This window comes from Thunnus thynnus, chromosome 11, assembly GCF_963924715.1.
Source record: "Thunnus thynnus chromosome 11, fThuThy2.1, whole genome shotgun sequence".
Classification (NCBI taxonomy): domain Eukaryota; kingdom Metazoa; phylum Chordata; class Actinopteri; order Scombriformes; family Scombridae; genus Thunnus; species Thunnus thynnus.
Window position 1 is genome coordinate 29344045 of NC_089527.1, and position 19968 is coordinate 29364012.

At 40.5% G+C, this 19968-nt stretch overlaps 2 protein-coding genes across 3 annotated transcripts in view; both read left to right on the forward strand.

Moving 5' to 3' along the window:
- xpo4 (exportin 4) overlaps positions 1-12108 on the forward strand; it is a 60538-nt gene extending 48430 nt beyond the window's left edge. The window contains exons 14-24 of the mRNA XM_067604337.1: positions 3135-3294; positions 3618-3787; positions 4328-4502; positions 6006-6212; positions 6597-6683; positions 7592-7772; positions 7869-7990; positions 8127-8257; positions 8470-8587; positions 8924-9016; positions 10333-12108. Coding sequence (XP_067460438.1) covers positions 3135-3294; positions 3618-3787; positions 4328-4502; positions 6006-6212; positions 6597-6683; positions 7592-7772; positions 7869-7990; positions 8127-8257; positions 8470-8587; positions 8924-9016; positions 10333-10530 — 1642 coding nt within the window. The 3' untranslated portion in view covers positions 10531-12108. The remainder of the gene's footprint in view (positions 1-3134; positions 3295-3617; positions 3788-4327; positions 4503-6005; positions 6213-6596; positions 6684-7591; positions 7773-7868; positions 7991-8126; positions 8258-8469; positions 8588-8923; positions 9017-10332) is intronic.
- Positions 12109-14085: 1977 nt separating this feature from the next.
- Positions 14086-19393, forward strand: eef1akmt1 (EEF1A lysine methyltransferase 1). Of its 2 annotated transcripts, none has more exons than XM_067604345.1 (5): positions 14086-14194; positions 15597-15798; positions 16700-16782; positions 17109-17398; positions 17736-19393. In XM_067604345.1, exons 2-5 carry the CDS (start codon positions 15652-15654, stop codon positions 17867-17869), a joined length of 654 nt encoding a protein of 217 aa, XP_067460446.1. In that variant the 5' UTR covers positions 14086-14194; positions 15597-15651; the 3' UTR covers positions 17870-19393. The 2 variants fall into 2 exon arrangements, with proteins under 2 accessions (XP_067460446.1, XP_067460447.1); XM_067604346.1 differs by lacking the exon at positions 14086-14194 and adding an exon at positions 14252-14518.
- Positions 19394-19968: the final 575 nt, after the last annotated feature.

Consider the following 19968-nt stretch of genomic DNA (forward strand, 5'->3'; position numbering starts at 1 on the left):
ACTGTGAAGGTCCCAGCTGTGAATCTGTGGGAAAGGAGGAATGTTAAGTAAAGCGTCTCTGAAAAGAGTATACAGCACGGGTTTGAATATATATTTGTGACACTTGACAATGAATCAAGGACCAGACAAACTGCTGTCTGAGAAGTGTTTGTAATGGAAGAGATGGCACTTCCCGCAGTCCTTGCATGTTGTGACACTTCATCTCACTTAACCAGCCAGACCTCCATAAACTCCTCCAGAATAAACTCTGACTGTCATAGTTGGACTTGAAGGTTTTGTCACAGTTATTGTCCCAGAAGACTGAAGGTTCGTTAACTTACTGAACAAAGAAGAAGAAACTCATGTTCAAAAAGCTGCAACCAGAGAAAGCTTGATGTTTTTGCTTTAAGTGTTCATTAAAATTGTGTATATATTCATTTTCTGTAGAGCTTAAAGCATTAGTTGATTGATCTATTGAGCATCTAACAGAAAATGAATCAGCAATTTTGATGATCAATGAACTATTCACCTTATTTATCAATATTGATTACTTGTTAAGTCAGTGTGAATTGAATCTTCTTGGTGTTTGGAACAGAAAGCAATTTGAAGAATTCAGTTTCCACCCAGTGAAGTCATGATGGCCAGTTTTCATCATCATCTGGACTAAATTCTAACTGATTCATCAGTAGTGAAATTAATCACTAGCTGATGTCAGCACTTCCCACCTGCACTGTGTGTTTGCCGCCCCATCACTGCCCGCCATCATTACTTAATAAAGTAGAAAAAGACCAGGTGCCAGGAGAGCTGCAGGCTGTAATGAGTACTCGCATTTCTATTTCCAAACACAGTTTCAGTTATCAGCTCTGAAATAGACGTGGCAGTTGCTGTAGCTGTTGACAAATCTTGACATGATTTTCTGTTGCACCAGAACTCAAAAGGAGTGCAACACAGGGAGGTCAGAGGAGTTGTTCAGTAAACATTATTGAAGCATTACTCCCTCAGGAGCAGAGGTTTCTGACTATCCACGGCTCACTTCTCAGCCAACACTTTCAGTAAGAGCACAGACATATTTTTATGATTGTGGCACTTTATTCAAAACACAACATCGCATTGCATTGTTTATTTCTGCCACTGTGATTGTTGAACATCAGTATGAAGTCCAGAAATACACCAACAGATAATAAAATTGATGCAAAGTGTGTGTTAGAAACCTGGAAACTGGATGTGTGTGTGTGTGTGTGTGTGTGTGTGTGTACAGATAAACACAGTGATGACAATAGATGGTAACAGCAGCCAGTGATATTGTCTGTTGAAGGTCATTGAGCCCCTGTGTTTTCTAGATTGTTCATTATGGGGTGTGTGTGTGTGTGTGTGTGTGTGTGTGTGTTGTGTGTGTGTGTGTGTGTGTGTGTGTGTGTGTGTGTGTGTGTGTGTGTGTGTGTGTGTAAGGGGGCGACAGCAGTGGCAGAGGATTGCAGAGACGAGTGGCCGATGGCATCAGGTTTCCTAATAACGAGCGGCCGACCCCGGCTCCGTAAATGTCAACGTGGTTTTGTTTTCTGCAAACAATGTGAAACTGTGCACTGTCCTGGAGCGAGGGGGGGGGCATAAGCTGCTTTAAGCCCTCTGTCTCTCTGGCCTTTCATACACTCTGTGTGTGTGTGTGTGTGTGTGTGTGTGTGTGTGTGTGTGTGTGTGTGTGTGTGTGTGGTCTTGACTTTATGAAGTCCACTCTTTCACAATCAAGATGATGACCACCAACAAAAGTTTGATTATTTTGTTTTTTGGACTGGGAATATTGCTTGAAATCAATATCAAGAGACGTTGTCACATTTACCTCTAACAATGAATATAATGATATCTATAGAAACACTTATCTTTACACTAAACAATGGACAGAAGATCATAGATTCTGTGATTGTACATGATATTTAATGTGTGGCAAAATGCAAATGAAAGATGCTGTGGTCATGATGATGTATGACATGGTTGTGCTTCAGGTTTTGGGAAACATTGCTCGTGTTTCTTCTTGAGACAGTATTAATATTTATTTTAATTTTGTTGTGCATGGTGTTGACTGAAGTCAACACCAAAGTTTCAGTGCAGTTTCATCAACACTTGAATCATTCTCTCTATGTGAGTCAGACTGGCGCATAAAGGATGTAGACACACGCTGATGAACAGTGATTGGTTGTTTGCATTTAGTATTGATGTGACGCAGTAGGCAACAGATGACATCCTGTCTAAAGTCATGTATGTACTGAACACAACAGACGCAACTTCAATTATGTCAGTGAAAGATAAATGATGTTGATTTTGGTAAGTATTTTGTTTCATTGTATTTCTGAAAGTGCCAACAAAAACTTAAATGTTACATAGTTTAAATTAACAGTTGCCAAACTATTAGTTATTAGATGGACCAGACGGTTTATTTTTAATCATGAGAAAGTGAACTTGGCTAGTTTTCATATTTTTTTTTCCTTTTGTCAACTTTATAAAATGATCAGCCATGGTGCACCATATTTACAATTACAATTTATAATTTACAATTTCATTTAGCAGACACTTTTATCCAAAGCGACGAACATCTGAGAGCTGATAGAACACAAGCAGGATCTAGTCAGGAGAGAACTACATGAGTAAATACTATAAAGCTGAGTTTGAGTCCAACAGGACGTAGATGCCAACAGGTGGTACACAGAGATGATGCATAGAGTGCATAGATTGCACAGAAGCAGTTTTTTTGTTTTTGTTTTTTCTCTATCTTCAATCCATCAAGTGCAGAGGTGTTTGTGAAACAGCTGGGTCTTTATTCTGTTGAGAGGGATTCTTGCTTTATTACTTCACATTGTTTACAGTGGAGCTGCTGTGATCTGGAGGCCAAAACAATATGAAGTATTGTTCAGCTTTAATAGTCAAATCTTGTATAAATATGTTGCTCATTCAGCTCGTTATGTCGTTGTCTCTCTGCTGAGTTCCTCCTCTTATCATGACTTTGGGTTTGTATGCTCCCATCTGTATCACTTTAAATTTCTCTCTCATCCTTCTTCATTCCCTCTGTTCTTAAGTCTTCTCTGTTTTTATCTTGCTGCTGGTTCTTTCCTTTTCCCGTATTTCAACTTAAATCCTCTGGTTTCTACCTTCCCTTGTGACAGGCTGCTGTCTGCAGTTTTGCGGACGTCAGAGGTGGAGTCCAGGGCGACCAGAGCGAGCCTGACGGAGCTGCTGAGTCCGCAGATGGGAAAGGACATCATGTGGTTCCTCAGACGCTGGGCCAAGACGTACCTGCTGGTGGACGAGAAGCTTTACGAGCAGGTATGATGCTCTCTGCTCCTCCCGTGTTCCTTCACACCTGCCATAACTCAGAAAACATCATACAAAGAAAAGCATTTTACAAACAGTGCTGGAGGAGTTAAGGATTTGTGTTCACTTGACACTTGAATTTTTGCAGTAAATTCTTATCTAGTTTATCCTCTTTTCCCATCAAATGCATCAATGGAAATGCTTTATGGCGAACCGGTTGTCTGAATAAATAAAGTTATCAGACTACCTTTCACCAGTCACTCAGCTGCATGTCGCAGTCTGTTTCTGTAATATCTTTCCTCCATAATAACAATAAACCATCTGTCTTTCCTCAGATCAGCATGCCCCTGAGCACAGCCTTTGGTGCCGACACAGAGGGGGCCCAGTGGATTGTGGGATATCTTCTGGAGAAGGTCATCAACAACCTGTCCGTGTGGAGCTCGGAGGCTGAGCTGGCCAACGACACCGTGGAGCTGCTGGTGACGCTGGTAGAGAAGAGAGAGAGGTGAGGACAGTCGTGTTCCGTTGGACACGCGGCTCAGTTCATGACAGCCGGGTCACAAGATGATTTATGAGATATGGAAAAGTATTAAATGTGTTTTTCATATTTTTTTCAGAAGTTTCTGATTCTTCTGCTGATCTTTTTAAAAGTACTAGATTCATTTGATTGAGCCTTTTAGCTTCCTTTAATCATTAAACAGATGAAAGTAAAAGGCAAGAATGATTGTTTTGATGATTTTCAATTTTTTTTTTGACATTTACTGAATTGGTTTTGAACTAATTCAATGATCCCTCAGACCCACAACCACTAATGAAGAAAGAAATATCTTTTAATTTGAAAATATGAAAAAAATGGAGTAGCAAGTTTTTTTTAAGTAAGTCACGAGGCAAAAACATTTAGCCGGTCAGCTATGAGGCTTTCTGGATAAGATCATCCACCTGTAAGTGCCGCATGTGTTTCCAGAGGAATGACAGTAGATGTTGAGGTCACATCAAACACACCACAGACACTTAAAGGAAACTCTGCCTCCCTGTCTGTCCGCAGGGCAAACATCGTGGTGCAGTGTGAAAGCTGGTGGAACCTGGCGAAGCAGTTTGCCAGCCGCAGCCCTCCTCTCCACCTGCTGTCCAGCTCCGTGCAGAGGTCTCTGATGAAGGCTCTGGTCCTGGGAGGCTTCGCACACATGGACTCTGACACCAAACAGCAATACTGGGCCGAGGTAACATGAGCATATAGGTGTACAGTAAAGAATAAGAGCTGACATGGTTTGTCAATTAAATATTCACTGTTTCCAGCTTCTTAAATGTGAGGATTTGCTGCTTTTCTCTGTTTGAGTTTTGGACTGTAAGTTGGACAAAAAAGCAATTTGAAGCATCACCTTGGGCTCTGGGATTTTTTATGAGCATTTTTCATTTTCCATCACCAAAGTATGATTAATATATTTATTTTGAAAATGTATTCATTTATCAATAATGAAACTGCCATTTAGCATTAGTAGCATGATGTCATTTAAAAAAAAAAAGTTGCTAAAAGCACATAAACAGTGAAAAGAAAGTGATAAATCCGTAGGAATTTTATCTCTTACTGGAGTTTGAACCATTTAATACAGACCAAATATGCCCCGAAAAAATAAAAAAAACTCAACATTGGGCTTAGGAAGGGGGGGTGAGGGTGAGCGTCATGAGAGTAAAATTTTGTTGTGAAACTGGACAGAATGAATTATAACAGCTCTGAAATTTACAAAATTAAGACTCCGGTTGTAATAAACCAGAATTGTCTTTTAATGAGAAATGTCCTGCAGCTGTAACAGTTAACTTCACCTGGTTCACATCTGCTACTGAATAAAACAACACTGATAATTGATCATCTCACTCAAGTCATGAGCTTTGACCCTAAAAAAAATGCACATAAACTGCTCAGTCCTCCAGAGTTCTAGAGCTCTGCAGACTCAAGTCAGATCCGAGGAGGAGGAGGAGGAGGAGTGATGGATGTAGTTGATAATATTCCCCCGTCGAGTCTTTCTCCCGCGTGTATAACATGATCCTAGTCGTGATCCTGGGGGTCTTTGTCTTAATAGGCTGACAGTAGTAAATGGGGGTGCAAAGCCACAATGACTCCAGAGTAATTATGGGGGGTATACGAGTGAGACAGCAGCTGTTGGATCCCACAGCTGCTCTGTCTGAACTTGGATGGCTCTAATGGAGGAGGAACCCAACAACTGATCAAACACTCCTTTGTTACATCTCTGCATTCCTCCTCTTTACTTACATGCACCAAGAAATCACTTTTATCCCGATCGCTCAAGTAACTCTGATTTGGTTTGACACACTGCTCACATGTTGCTACTGTTTTAAAACACGTATTACATTTTTAAAACTGCTTCAAGAGATTTTTTTTTAACACAATATATTCATTTTTCCTTAGATCAGTTATGTCTGTTGTACCAGAAGAGCTTTACAGTCCACAGTAATCATCAAACATTATGTCCCATGTACTTCAAAGTAACTGTTACTTCTATTTCTTGGATTGATAAACAGAAATGACCCCATACTTTTTAAAAAAAATGAAACTACTAGAACTTTTAATAAAGTGCCTCTCTACAATGTGATGGATAATATATGTACCATTCAAGACATCTTACATACTTAATGATTATATTTGTCAAGGCAGCAGACCATTAAATCTTAAAATAACCTAAAGTTTCCTTGTTTGTCTCATTCAGGTGCTGCATCCTCTCCAGCAGCGCTTCCTCAACCTCATCAACCAGGAGAACTTCGCACAGATCAGCCAGGAGGAGGCCGTCAAACAGGAAATCGTCGCTACGTTGGAGGCGTTGTGCGGCATCGCCGAGGCGACGCAGATCGACAACGTGGCCTCGCTCTTCTCCTTTCTCATGGACTTCCTGTCCAGCTGCATCGGCCTCATGGAGGTAAGAGCAGAGTGAGAAGGTGGATGGATGTGAGTTAAAGGTAACTTGTATGTTGTTGATCCTGTGTAGTTTAGAATATGGCTCTAACTTTAGATTTAGACGTTGACTCCCATTGGATCCACATGTGAAATACACACTAAGTTGAAGACAACATGTGCCATATTATATATATTACCATAAATAACTCGTAAGAGAAACTAACTAAATCTCTTTACAGTTTAAATGAGTCTTAAAATGCCATTGTGTTGAATGAGGAGGCCTTAAAACAAGAATGTAAAATAGTATATAAAAGCTTTTATATAACTTTGAGGTGAGATGAGTCTGTAAGTATCAATAATAAAGACAAATCCACTCTAATGATGGACTTATGCTTTTATCACTCAGGTTTACAGCAACACGCCTGAGACAATCAACCTCATCATTGAGGTGTTTGTCGAAGTGGCTCACAAGCAGATCTGCTACCTTGGAGAGGTAGGTGACACATCTTTTATCTACTTCCACTGTCTGACCTGCAGGAAATCATGTTTCAAATAAAACAGATTTTCCAGATTGTGGCTTTACTGTCCAAATACTGAAACTGTACAAGACACAAACTGCCAGTGTTGAACTGGATGAAGGTTTTTCAGCCATATTCTGTTCTGCTGCCTGTCACTAGTAGTCAATAGTAGTTAACAGTGTGTGAGTCGACCTTTATTTTTATCTCATCAATAGCTGTTTAATCTTCAGTCTTCTTCTCAGTGAAGACATTAAACTGAAAATCCCATTTCATTTATTTTTATGAATAAGGTTCTTTAATTATATTTACACAACAGACCTGCAATCTGTTGAGAAATTACATCAATACAATATGTTTTTGGTGACACTGTTTTCACACATTCTGTATGCTAAACCTGCACCTCTGATTACTTTCTAATTATTTTCAGGCTTCTTGGTGCAAAATAATAATAATAGTCTGGACTCAATAAACGCACAATTTCCCTCAAGTGGTTCCTCACTGATGGGCGGAAGAAAGACTTCTGCTGGATTTTTATGGACCAGAACTGTTCATTTTCTTTCCAGAATATAATTAGAAAGGTGTGAATCTGACTGCAAGCATAATATAAAGGCGACAGAGTTTCATTAGTTCTCAGAAGACGACTGGAAAATGCTACAAGGAATTTAACAAATGTGTCACTTTACAGGAATATTCTGAAAATGTTTCATGTGAAAAAAATCTGCTGAAGAAAACAGACTGTTAAACTGTTAAAAATAAAATGAACAAATCATAAAGTGCTGGCTCTTTAGGTCACACAAGTCATAAAAAAACTCCTGAGTGGAATCTGTGGAAATCTTCATGAAGATTTGCGAGACATTAACTGTCACTCTGTCCCTCCATCCAGACAAAGTCCATGAAGCTCTACGAGGCATGCCTGACGCTGCTGCAAGTCTACTCTAAAAACAACCAGAGCAGGAAGCGGAGCGACGCCACGGCCGAGGAGGACCAGTACCAAGACCTGCTGCTCATCATGGAGCTGCTCACAAACCTGCTCTCCAAAGAGTTCATCGACTTCAGCGACACCGGTGCGTCGGCTGGGTGTTTCAGTCTTAAAACAAGGGCCTTGTTTGTGTTGCCTCAGTTGCTCGAGACTTAACTTTTCAAACTGCTGTGTGTTCTAGACGAGGTGTTCCGAAGCCAAGACCAGGGAACACCGGCCTCCAACCGGACAGTATCAGCAGCAGACGTGGTTCTTTATGGCGTCAATATTGTTCTTCCCCTCATGTCTCAGGACCTGCTCAAGGTGAAACAACATACCTATATAAGAGATTAATCTATGACTCAGGCTGAACATTTCCTCTGTGTGCTTTAAAAAGCTGAATCTGTCAAGTTAACATGTTCTGTGAGCACGTGTTGATCTTGTCTGTGTTGTGTTCCAGTTCCCCTCCCTGTGTAATCAGTACTACAAGCTCATCACCTTCATCTGTGAGATCTTCCCAGAAAAGATCCCTCAGCTGCCCGAAGAGCTCTTTAAGAGCCTCATGTTCTCCCTAGAGCTGGGAATGACCTCGTATCCTCCCACCGCCTCTGTCTGTCTGTCTGAACTCTGTGTGTGTGTGTGTGTGTGTGTGTGTGTGTGTGTGTGTGTGTGTGTGTGTGTGTGTGTGTGTGTGTGTGTGTGTGTGTGTGTGTGTGTGTGTGTGTGTGTGTGCTCAACCATACTGCCTGTGATGAAAAAAGCTATGTGTTGTGTAGTTTCTGCTCCTTAACGCTTGTGTTCAGGATGAGTTCAGAGATCAGCCAGCTGTGTTTGGAGGCTTTGTCTCCTCTGGCTGAACAGTGCGCCAAAAACCAGGAGAAGGACACGCCTCTCTTTATCGCCACCCGGCACTTCCTCAAGGTACGCCACACACCCGGCTGAGTCACATTTTTTCCTCAATAAAAATGGAGGGGTAGTGATGAAAGCATGCTAAAATAACAACACACATGAACAAATGTCGAATTTATGAGGGTGGGAAGTAAATCTAAAACTGGTAAACTGGAAGATCATTCAAAAAATATGAAAGGAAATAAGATTTTGTTAAGAAAATATTTTAGTACTGTATGTTGATGCTGCTCACTGCCAACCTGTAGAATCTTTGTTCTTGCAAAACTCATTTGGATATATTCTATTTGCTTTATCCTGTAATAACGATCTTGTTTTTTTTACACCCTGTACTCATCCTCTTGTCTTCAGTTGGTGTTTGACATGCTGGTCCTGCAAAAACACAACACAGAGATGACGGTGGCTGCAGGAGAAGCCCTCTACACACTCGTGTGTCTGCACCAGGTCAGTAAATTAGTGCATGTCAGAGCTTCAGTCTGTTGGTGCCTCAAGGAGAATAGATCTTATATTGGAAGAAGTGCAAGTGCATTAACAAGGATACTCATATAAAGATGGATAATGTTCACCTAACAAGTGACACTTTGCTTTGGTTCTGTTGATTTTCTTGTCTTGTGAAAACAGCTCCAGGCTTTTAAGATGATAGAATATGTTCTTTGTGACGGTGCTCAGTCTGGGCTTTGTGTGACTTTTATGAGCTGTGAGTGAAGTTTTTAGACTACTAGATATTTAATGGTTCTGCTGTCAAACTGAATCCCTCGTATGAAAGAGTACGTTGTTGCTGCTGCCGGCTACCTTGTTTCTGCAGAATATTTTTATGAATTAAACAGACAAACTCTGGAAAAACACTTTCATAGGTGAGCTGCTCTCTGCACCACAGAGAGACACTAAGTTTCTTGGTAAATGACACCAGAGGCCCTCTAGTGGCCGCTCTGTGTCATAGCACAGACATTCTGATTTTATCCACTGTCAAGTAAACAGACCAAAAAATAAATAAATAAATTTAAATTTAAAACATGCTTGAAATAAATACAAATAATAAATTACAATACAGACATAAAAACAGTAAAACATTTAAATGAAATAAGGTCAGAGATCCTAATAATCAGAACATGATAGTATGAACACAAACACTGAATCAAACAGTCCAGACTGAACTGACAATCTACCATTTTTTTTCATATCTGATAATAATATACAGGCCAATGTTCATCATAATATAACATAAACATTTTCAGAGCTGAAACCACTCATAGATAATTCATTCAATGATAGAAACTTTATCGCCAACTATTTTTAAATTGATCAATTTTACAAGAAAGAATATCGAACATTTTCTAATTCCAGCTTCTTCACTGTGAGGATTTTCTGCTTTTCATTATCTTATTACAATAAACTCAATATTTTCAGGTTTTGGGTTTTTGTTTGTTGGTTTTGTTTGTTTTGTCAAAACAAGCAATTATATGACATCACTTGAGCTTTAGGAAAGTTTGATAGATATTTTTACTATTTTCTGCCAGTTTTATTGACTAAACAAATAATTACATGAGAATAATCACCAGATTATTCAATATTGACAATAATCATTAGTTGAAAATAACTTTGTGTTCTTTGGTGGATAAACTGTGTCATGGTTTCAAACAAGTATTGATATTTCAACACTTCAGCCAATAATATTGAGCCGGTTAATGAACCAGTCAGATTCTAGTATAAAACCTGCTTTATCTGACCCTGAGTTGATCATCTGTTACTTCTTGTGTCAGGCGGAGTACTCTGAGCTGGTGGAGACTCTGCTGTCCTCACAGAGAGATGCCGTCATCTACCAGCGGCTGGCCGACGCCTTCAACAAGCTGACGGCCAGCAGCACGCCGCCCACCATGGACCGCAAGCAGAAGGTCGCCTTCCTCAAGAGCCTGGAGGAGTTTGTGGCCAACGTGGGCGGCCTGCTCTGCGTGAAATAACCACTGGAAACCGAATCCGCCTCCACTCATCGTTATGAAAAGCAACCAATCAAACACCCTCTGACCCCCCGCCTGTTCCTGAAGAATTATAGGTAAAAGAGACGGCCTGATGCCTCTGAGGATCTGCTGGGGAATCCATCTCATGCCTGAATGTTTACCCCGTTTTCACCTCCTTGGATTTTTTTTTTTTTTCTTCTTCTTTTTTGTTTTGTTTTCCTCCTCTCTTGTTACACCCAGCCCCTCCAGATTGACAGACTTAATGATGGTGATGTGGTAACCATGGAGACTGGACTGCAGAGCAGACGGGCTCAGTCAGAGGATCCTGCCCTGTTAGACTGAAACAATGGAGCACTGACCATCATGACGACGGGAGGCAGAGCTGCAGCCGACAGTGATGTTGTTTTCCTCCCCGGCCACCTCCTCGTGTACCTGGAGGCTCCTGGAGCGCGCACACACACACACACACACACACATATAGAGTGACATTGAGGGTCAAACAGGTTGCAGTTTTTGGAAAGTTGTGAACTTTTTTTCCAGTGTGAGGTTTTTGGATGTAGCTGACGGTATTAGAGGGGCCATTTTTATTTCAAGAATGCCATGGCGACCACCCACTTCTCCCAGTACACTCACACACTTCATTTTAACAGTTTCCATTTTTAAACACACACACTTGCACACACATCGCCCCAATTCTTCCCAGAGTGCCTTTGTTTTGTTGATTGTCCTGTGTGTGTGTGTGTGTGTGTGTGTGTGTGTGTGTGTGCGCGTGCGCGTGTGTGTGTGAAACATGTCCTACATCTACTGACAACGTCGACCGTGCCTGCCATTCGCCAAGAATACAGCGGATGCACACACACACACACACACACACACTCACACACATAAACAAACATGCACACACGTCAAATGTTGCCATGACAACATAGGTATGGCCGGCCTGGCTGTCTTTGGTGATGCTGAACCACACAGAACAGGAGGAGGGTGTTTGTTGATGCTGACAGAAAACCAAAATCAGATTGTGTTTCACTAAAGGGTGTAAATATGTTTCAAAACCCATGAGGAACGTGTGTTCAATGACAGGAAACAAAAACACTTCACTGAAATGTTTTTATATATTTGCCAGTAAAGGGCAGGAAGAGTTGTATGGATTCAGCTAAAGAAGGAGAAACTTGCTCGGTGTTGAGCTTTGAGGTTTGATATTTTTTTCTCTATTTGGATTGTAGTATTATTACGTTGCGGGCCCCCTCCCTCGCCTCGGCGCAGCGGACAGACGAAGGCCCGAGACTGATCGGGCTTCTGATGTTTGGCCAGAAGATAAGTTTAGCAGATGAATTTCAGTAGTATTTTTCTACAGCAGCACATCCTCCATTTCGCTCTTCAACACACTGGATTGAAGCAGAGACTGTTTGAGTTGAAGGACAGCAATAACAAACCAAATAAAAAGGAGCAGAGCCACTTGTTGAAGCATTATGTTGGAGACAGAACCCTCCTCGTTCAGAGCACTATCCTGGTTATTGTAGAATGGCTGTTTTGTTAATGAAGTGTAAAAGTGTACATAAACTTATTGTATAAAATGTTCTGGCCTCCTCTTTTTCCTTCCATGTGTGTTTGGTCTGTTGTAACGTCTGTTATTACTTTTACTTTAGAATGGAATAAAGTTATTGATTATACATTTTAGTTCCACCAGCTACACCAGCAGCTGTTCTTCAAGATGGAAGCAGGATGGATTTTATGGATTTTGGAGGTAAAATACTGTGTCTGTTTTAAGCTGTCTGGTAATTTCATCTAAGTTGATTGAAAGAGGTGGAATAAATACTTTTTTTTTTAGACTAAAGTGGCAGGGTGTCAGCAGGGTTCATCAACTGAGATTTTGGGAGTTTTTGATATTTTAAAGTGCAATTCATTTGAGAAAATAAAACTATTGACCAGTTAGAAAGCGGCCTGCTTCATGTAACTCTCCACAAAAACAACCAAAATGTCTGATTCTGAGGTGAAAAAACCTTGAGCTGAATTTTAAATGTGATATTTTAACCATTGAGTTTGATAACATGTTAAATGTCTAAAGACATTTTCAGGTTATTCTACTTGAGTCCCTCAGTTGAACACTCTGCTTTTTCACATTAGTGAGACCAAACCTCCAGAATAATTCAGGCTTTAGAAGACAACTTAGTTTCAGTATAAATTCACAAACATAGCTGAAGAGTTTTCATTAAAGATTTTGTGTTTGTTCACTGCTTTTACAACCATTTCTGATATAAAACTTTAAAAGTGCAAGAAATCCTCAATAACTCAATGTTAGTCCTTGTTTTAAGATCTGTCAGGCAGTTCTGTGCTGATAGCAGCTCTAAATCATGAATGTAGAGTTTTGGTGGTTGGGGTCAGTTAATATTCCACAGACTGTACCTGTACCTGTTTTTTTAAAGACCAATGTCATCAAAAGTGTCAGGGGTCTAGTACAGAAAGACATAAAGTATTTACTCAGATGATCAGAATGGTAGGCTGACATTGGCATTCTTAAATAGAAATGTGTGAATAAAAATGAATTACCAGAAATGACAATGACATCATTGCAGCCTGACAGACTGGGCAGCACAGAGGAGGGTCATCATTTTTGCCACAGATGTTAAAAGCAGAGATACAACAGAGTGAGACTGATGGCTGCTGGAATGATGGAGAGTAAACAAAGGGAAGTGGAAGTTTGTGTGTACCCAGTGGCATGTTTCCCCCCCAGTAAGAAAGCCCCAGTTAAAGCTGTTGTTGCTGGAGTTTCTCACAGAGGGGATGCAAAGAGATGTAAAGAGTGTAAAGATGTGACAGACAGCTATACGATGAAGAGGTGTGATAAGTAATATTAATGAGTAATGAAAAGTATGAGACTAAATCTGTTATGCTTAACTTTTGATTTGTTCTTGGACCACATCTCATACCCAGTAAGGCAGTATGTTCCCAAATGTTTGCAGTGCAAGAATTGTTGGAGGTTTAGTCATAGTTTGTTTGTATGTAGGAGTGATTTTACCACATGTGGTAAATGTGGGGAGAATGACTGTGAAGGAGACTGTGAGAAAGATCCAGAGTCTTCTTTGCAAAGGGAGTCATGCAGCAGGGAGGATAACTGTCCAGAGAGAGTAATGGAGGCAGAAATAATCAGGGTCAAATTTAAGAAGCATGAGGAAGTAGGTCAGAAATGTTATGATGTGAGACAAGAACCTAAAGAGGACAAATCAGTCAGGAAGCAGGATGAGTTTTGCTTTTGTGAGGATCAGGTGAAGTTTTGGGCCTTTGAGAGGAAATCTGAGAAAATGGACATAATTGTAGATGCAGTGAGGAGATTTCTGGGTGTTGTAGTTTCTGGAGAAGTTGTGCAGCGTCTGTTGAAAGAAGCTTTTAGCTTCTCTCAAACACCTGAAAAATGATTAATTATTATAAAGTTATAGCAGAGTGGGAGATGGGTGGGAAGAGATTTTTATTATTTTATTTAGTCAGTGGAGAGTTTAGTTTAAATCCAGTAGATGGCGGTAATGTAACATTTTGGATGCCAACCACCACTAAAAACCAATAAGGGGAAGAAGAAACCCGACAGTTTGAGTTGTCCCTTCGCAGGATCCATACTTTCGTATTACGTCATCATTCCTGGACCTCTCACATGTCCACAACAGCAGCTGAGGTTAGTTTGTTTCTATGTTTTTTTGTCTCTGTTAATAGTGACCGGATGCTTCATTGGTGTCGTTGTGTTTCGTGTGCAGCTCGTGTAACTTACAGTGTGTCAGGAGAAAATCTTCCATCCATCCATCAGCTGTTTCCTCACATGTTCCGTCATGTCCACGTGTTTCTGCTACTTTAATGATCAAAACACAACAGCAGACAGAACACAAACTAGTCAGATCCAGTGTGACTGTTTGTGTCTCTGAGCTGTGCAGACAGCTGCTCCTCTACATCAAGTCCTGTGAATGTGTAAAGACAAGAACTGGAGGTGAAGGTGCAGGTGGAGGTTTGTGTTATGATCAGTTTCTGTAGGTACGGAGGCGCATGTCCGTTGATGGATTTGTAGTCAATCCTGAAGGAGACAGTGAGACAGTACAATGAAAACAGAATTGTTGTTATATGTTCATGTTTTCGCACTCTCAGTAGGATCCTGGCAGCGCTTCTCTGAATGTACTGGAGCTTCAGGATGCTCCTGCCAGGGATTATTTGTTCAGGTTTTAAGATGGTAGATGGCTGAGATTTCTGTCTCCACTCCAGATACATGGATGTAGATCATACATTTTATTACAGTCGTGAAAAATTAAATTAAATAAAGACATTACAATAACCTTAACTTAAACATAACTTAGACCCAAACAGCAACAGATATGACACGAAACTAGAATTATTGTATTAAAATGACAGAGGAAACACTGCTGCAGTTTTCAGCAGGATCGTCTCCTGAAACATTTCCATCAGAATAATCTGAATCATGTTATATGAATATGTTTAAAAAAGCATCACATCTGCGTATTTCTGTATTTTGAACGACAGCAAAAATGAGTTTCTGTGGTTGTGCTGTTTATCTCAGTCAGTCTGACGCTGAACTATAAGTGTAAACCTGCGCTGTGTGTATTTACAGCAGGAATCCTGTTCACCCTCCTGCACTGACTATTAAAACAACTGTAGACACACTTCGGATGCTTAACTTTCATCATAGAGCCTCAGTTCCTAACCCGAAGTCTGAACTGTAAGATGATAAACAGGAGGAAGGAAAAAAAAAACATTTCTGATACACAAAATGAATTAAAATAAAAGTGACACTTGGGTTGAGCTGGTCACAGGTGGTAGACTAGGTGTCACAAGAAGACACTGTTGTTTTTAAAGCGGTCCAAAAAAGTCTGGAGCCACTGTTTCACAGGAAAAAAAGATTCACAGTATTTCTATTGTAGCTTTATGTTTCATTCACACTCCCAACCTGTCTTGTAGTACATTCATATCGTAATGATGTAGCCTATTTATATAATTTAATAATATATGATCATTTCTCTTCTCCTGTGCCTGTTTGAATGAGTCAGTTAATTTTCTTATCTTTTTATTTTCAGAAACTTTCCTTCATTCCTTAAGAGCAGCAGATCTTCCTCCTCTGATCAGTCAGCGATGAGTGACAGCGATGATGACGTCCCCACACTGTCAGCTCACACTCTGGCTGCCCTGCAGGAGTTCCTCAGTGAGACCAGCAGCGGTCTGGCTGACAGCACGACACCCTCGGACCAGTTCGCTGTGGGAGCAGTGGAGGAGGACTGGGTGAGCTCGCTGGATTTAGAGACAGAAAACCTGACGCTGCATCAGCGTATCTGTTCTGTGGTTTGTTCAGTGACAACGCAGTAAAAATGCTGCACAGACACAGAGGATTAGAGATTATCAGGAAGCTGCTGAAGCATCAGTCAAGAGCTGTTATCTGACTTCTTATCTGTCATTATCTGTCATCCTATCTTTATCTGTCAACTGTTAAGATGAGTTTTGGAGCCATTTACAGCTGATTTTATCAGCTTATCACAGATGTATTGATGTATATTTCAACCAATATGCAAAATACAGTTGGTCATTTTTGCTCGAACGATGACTGAAACAGTTAATCAATCATCAAAGTTTCTGTCAATTGACACATTGTTTCAGCATGATTAGTTTATCAGGGATCCCTCAGATTTCATTATTAGGATCTAATGAAGGTATGATCATTTTGATTGATTAATAGTTTAGGTCATTTATCAGACACCTGCTGGTTCCAGCTTCTTAAATGTGAGAATTGGCTGCTTCTCTCTAATTTATATCATTACACATTGAACATCTTTGGGTTTTGGACTCTTAGTAATCTGAAGACATCACACTGAACTCTGAAAACTACGGATGGGAATTAGTCACTATTTTCTGATGTCCTGAACACTAAACGAGTAATATGTTACTCGGAGAAAAAGTGCTAGTAATAATTGTTAGATGCAGCCCTCATCTCAAATACCCACTATTAGTCAAGCCCAAGTATAACTTAACACAAGTTAACTGAAGTAGCTTCTGATAAAACCATGTTCACAGTGTCACTGATGTCTCTGTCTTTCTGTGTGTGTGTGTGTGTGTGTGTGTGTGTATGTGTGTGTGTATGTGTGTGTGTATGTGTGTGTGTGTGTGTGTGTGTGTGTTCGTCCACCAGCGGATGAGTCAGTTCTGGTACAGTGACGAAACAGCAACACAGTTAGCTGAGGAGGTCATACGTGAAGCTGGAGAGGGAGGCAGGTAAAGCTACACACATACACACACATTTTGGATGTGGACAGATTTCTCTTCCATAAAATATTGTTTTTCAGATTTTCCTCTAATCGTTGTTTTGTTTTCAATTTCTGGATCTCTCATCAAGCTCCAGTCTGTACTGTGCAGCATTACATTCAGGTGTATTTTATTTTGTAGTCTGTGTCTCTTCTGTGATGGACAGACTCTGAGGGAGTTTTCTCTGTATGATTGTACAACATAGAAAGAAGCTTCATACTCTTATTGAACCCTCCCAGTTTCATCTGCAGCATGAGTTTCTGATGAAGTGTGTTGGTGTTTCCTTTTACCTGCAGGATAGCATGTGTGAGTTCGCCCAGTGTGTACCAGAAGCTGAAGCAGGGCGTGGTGGACGGTTCAGACCGGGTGTCTTCTGTCGTGTTGGAGTACGACCGCCGCTTCGCCACCTACGGCGATGACTTCATCTTCTACGACTACAACGAGCCGTTGTCTTTCCCGGCCAGCGTGGCTCCTCAGAGCTTCGACATCGTCCTCGCCGACCCGCCCTACCTGTCTGAGGAGTGTCTGGGCAAAGTGGCCAAAACCGTCAAGTACTTGAGCAAAGGCAAAGTGCTGCTGTGTACAGGTGAGAGGAGGAAGTGCTCTGCTGTTGCTTCTCATGTATTATCATTATATTATCAAGTCGAAGAGATTAGCACCTGATTGTCTATCAGATAAATCCCTTACAGTCTTCTAAAAAACAGTCACAGTGTGTTTTGATACCACTGGAGGGCGACACAGTTGAAAACAGTCAAATTCTTCACACATGTGAACATAGTGGTTGTAAAAGAATCTCATTGAAGCTGCATCTTTTTTTTTGTATACAAAGTGAGGACAGCAGCTTTTTTCCCCTTCATGCATGTTGTTAAATGTTTCTGAGCAGCTTCTTAACATCAGGTGTTTGTGTGTGTTCTGTTCTGCAGGAGCCATCATGGAGAGTGTCGCTAAAGACCTTCTGGATGTAAAAAAGTGCAGCTTCCTGCCGCAGCATAAAAGAAACTTATCCAACGAGTTCCGCTGTTTCGTCAACTATCCGTCCCGCCTCCTGTCCTGCTGAGCCGAACCTCCGTCTGATCAGCTGCTCAGAGCAGAAACAGCCTGGAGGAGGGAGGACGCTACTCAGACATTTCTAAGTGCTCCTCTGCTGTTGATGGATGAACAGAAGCATCACGACCTGCAGCACCACCTGAAACATGTCGCACGCTGTTTTTGCATTTTAATTCATTTTGGTTACAAGTGAACTTGAGCCAGTAAACAAGTCAGCTTGTTTACTGAGCAACATTTTGGCAACTGTCTGGCTCACTATTGAAACAATTACTGAATCTGTAGAAAATGAATGAACGTTAATTTCGATAATCAGTTAATAGAAGCCAGTAACCAAGAAAGAATGGCAAATATTTATTGGTTTCAGCTCCTCTAATGTGAGGTTTTGCTGCTTTTGTTTTCAAATTTTAAAAAATTCAATTTATTTTTAATCAAATGTCACTGTTGCTTAGACAAAATGAACAAAATGAGGCTCTGTGGCATTGAGCTGGACGTGGACTAAACGTAGAGATCAGTTCACACTTGTCAGCCTCTGAAAACAGTTTACTAGTAAAGTAAAAATAGTCTTCTGTGGTTCTGGACCAGCTTTGTCAAGTCTGACAAAACCCCCCTGATGATGTCATAGTGAGGTCATCAGGATTGTGTTGTTTGGACTTGGAGACTTGACTGACACTGAAAGACATACTGAACGTCCAGATTGTCACTAACTGCTCAGCGTGTTTTAGTGGAGCTTTAACAGAATTGGACAGTCACACACGCAGTCATCTGGAATATTTGTTGTTTTGTTACTAATTTGTTATTAAAGTGTGTCAGAAGAACTGTTGTCTCAGGTTTCTGCTGATGAGAATGAAAAAACCCCACAATTGTCCGTTGTTGTTTTTTTTTTTACATCAGAAGGTGGCGGTGTTGATCAGGTTGACGTTTGACTGGAGAGAAACGTTCTGTAGTGTCGCTGTAGACGTGCAGCTTGTGAGTCAAGTATTTATCACCACTGTTCATAATAATACTGGTGATCATCCAGTCAGTGCAAACCACCTGTAATATGATGGAAGTTCCTCTTAAACCAACATATTGAGGTGCAGTGGGAGTTGAACATGATGCTTTGTTATCACAGAGTTACATGAAAACAGTCTGGAAAGATGCTGTAGTCTGGTACTTTATTCCATTGTTCAGTATGTTTGTGCTCTCCTTCTTAAACTGGTCAATTACAAAAAAAGCATTTTGTCACTTACCTCTGCTGGTATGTCACCATGCAGTCAGTTATTTAGATATCAATCTCTGAGATATCTGCCTCCACCTCAACAGAAAGGTCATGAATGGAATTTGTTTGTGGTGCTCACAGCATTGAAATATACAATTCAATAACAACATATCTTTCCAGAAACAGTGTTCATGTCATTTATGATAAAACCCAGGACACAGTGTATGAAACTGCTACTAAAGAGATGAAGAAACTGTTCACAACAGGTTATTTGGATTATCCAGAGTAACAAGACATCATTTCTGGAGAGACACACTGCTGCTCAGAGACAGACATGTCAGATCCAAAAAACAACACAACAAAGTACAGAAACTGAATCTGCGTGGCTCAAACTTTTTACACATTAATATTTGCTTATTATTATTATTATTATGTGTTTGTACTGTATTCATCTAATAATCTCATTCTGTTTCTCCATATAGTAATTCTACTACTGCTGCTACAGTCTATATACTGTATACATATATACTACATGTCTGCCCTTCATCCTTACTTTTCCTACCAGATGTAACAAAATAAAATGCTTTCTTGTTATTTGGATGAATCGACCCAAATGTCAAAGTGTGTATTTTTAGGCCTGTAAATCTCTCCAGTTGTTTGGGATGTCCAGTAAATACACTATGTGCAGATTCAGTTATTTGTACTTTAAATTTTGTATCCTTGCACAACCACAGTAAAGGCACTTTTATGAAGTTCAAGTTGATTCCAAGTTCAGGTCCAGAGGGGGTCAGAACCAAGACAATAAACAGTCCTCATTCGTTTTCAAATGGCAAACGTTTCAGGAGCATTAAGAGAGATGAAGATCAAATCCTTCATCATCAACTATACAATGAGTACTACTTTTAGGGCTG

Coding starts and splice junctions, on each gene's coding strand:
- eef1akmt1 (XM_067604345.1), top strand. CDS start 15,652: ATGAGTGACAGCGATGATGACGTCCCCACACTGTCAGCTCACACTCTG. Junction 15,799..16,699: donor GAGCAGTGGAGGAGGACTGG/GTGAGCTCGCTG, acceptor TTCGTCCACCAG/CGGATGAGTCAGTTCTGGTA. Junction 17,399..17,735: donor CAAAGTGCTGCTGTGTACAG/GTGAGAGGAGGA, acceptor TCTGTTCTGCAG/GAGCCATCATGGAGAGTGTC.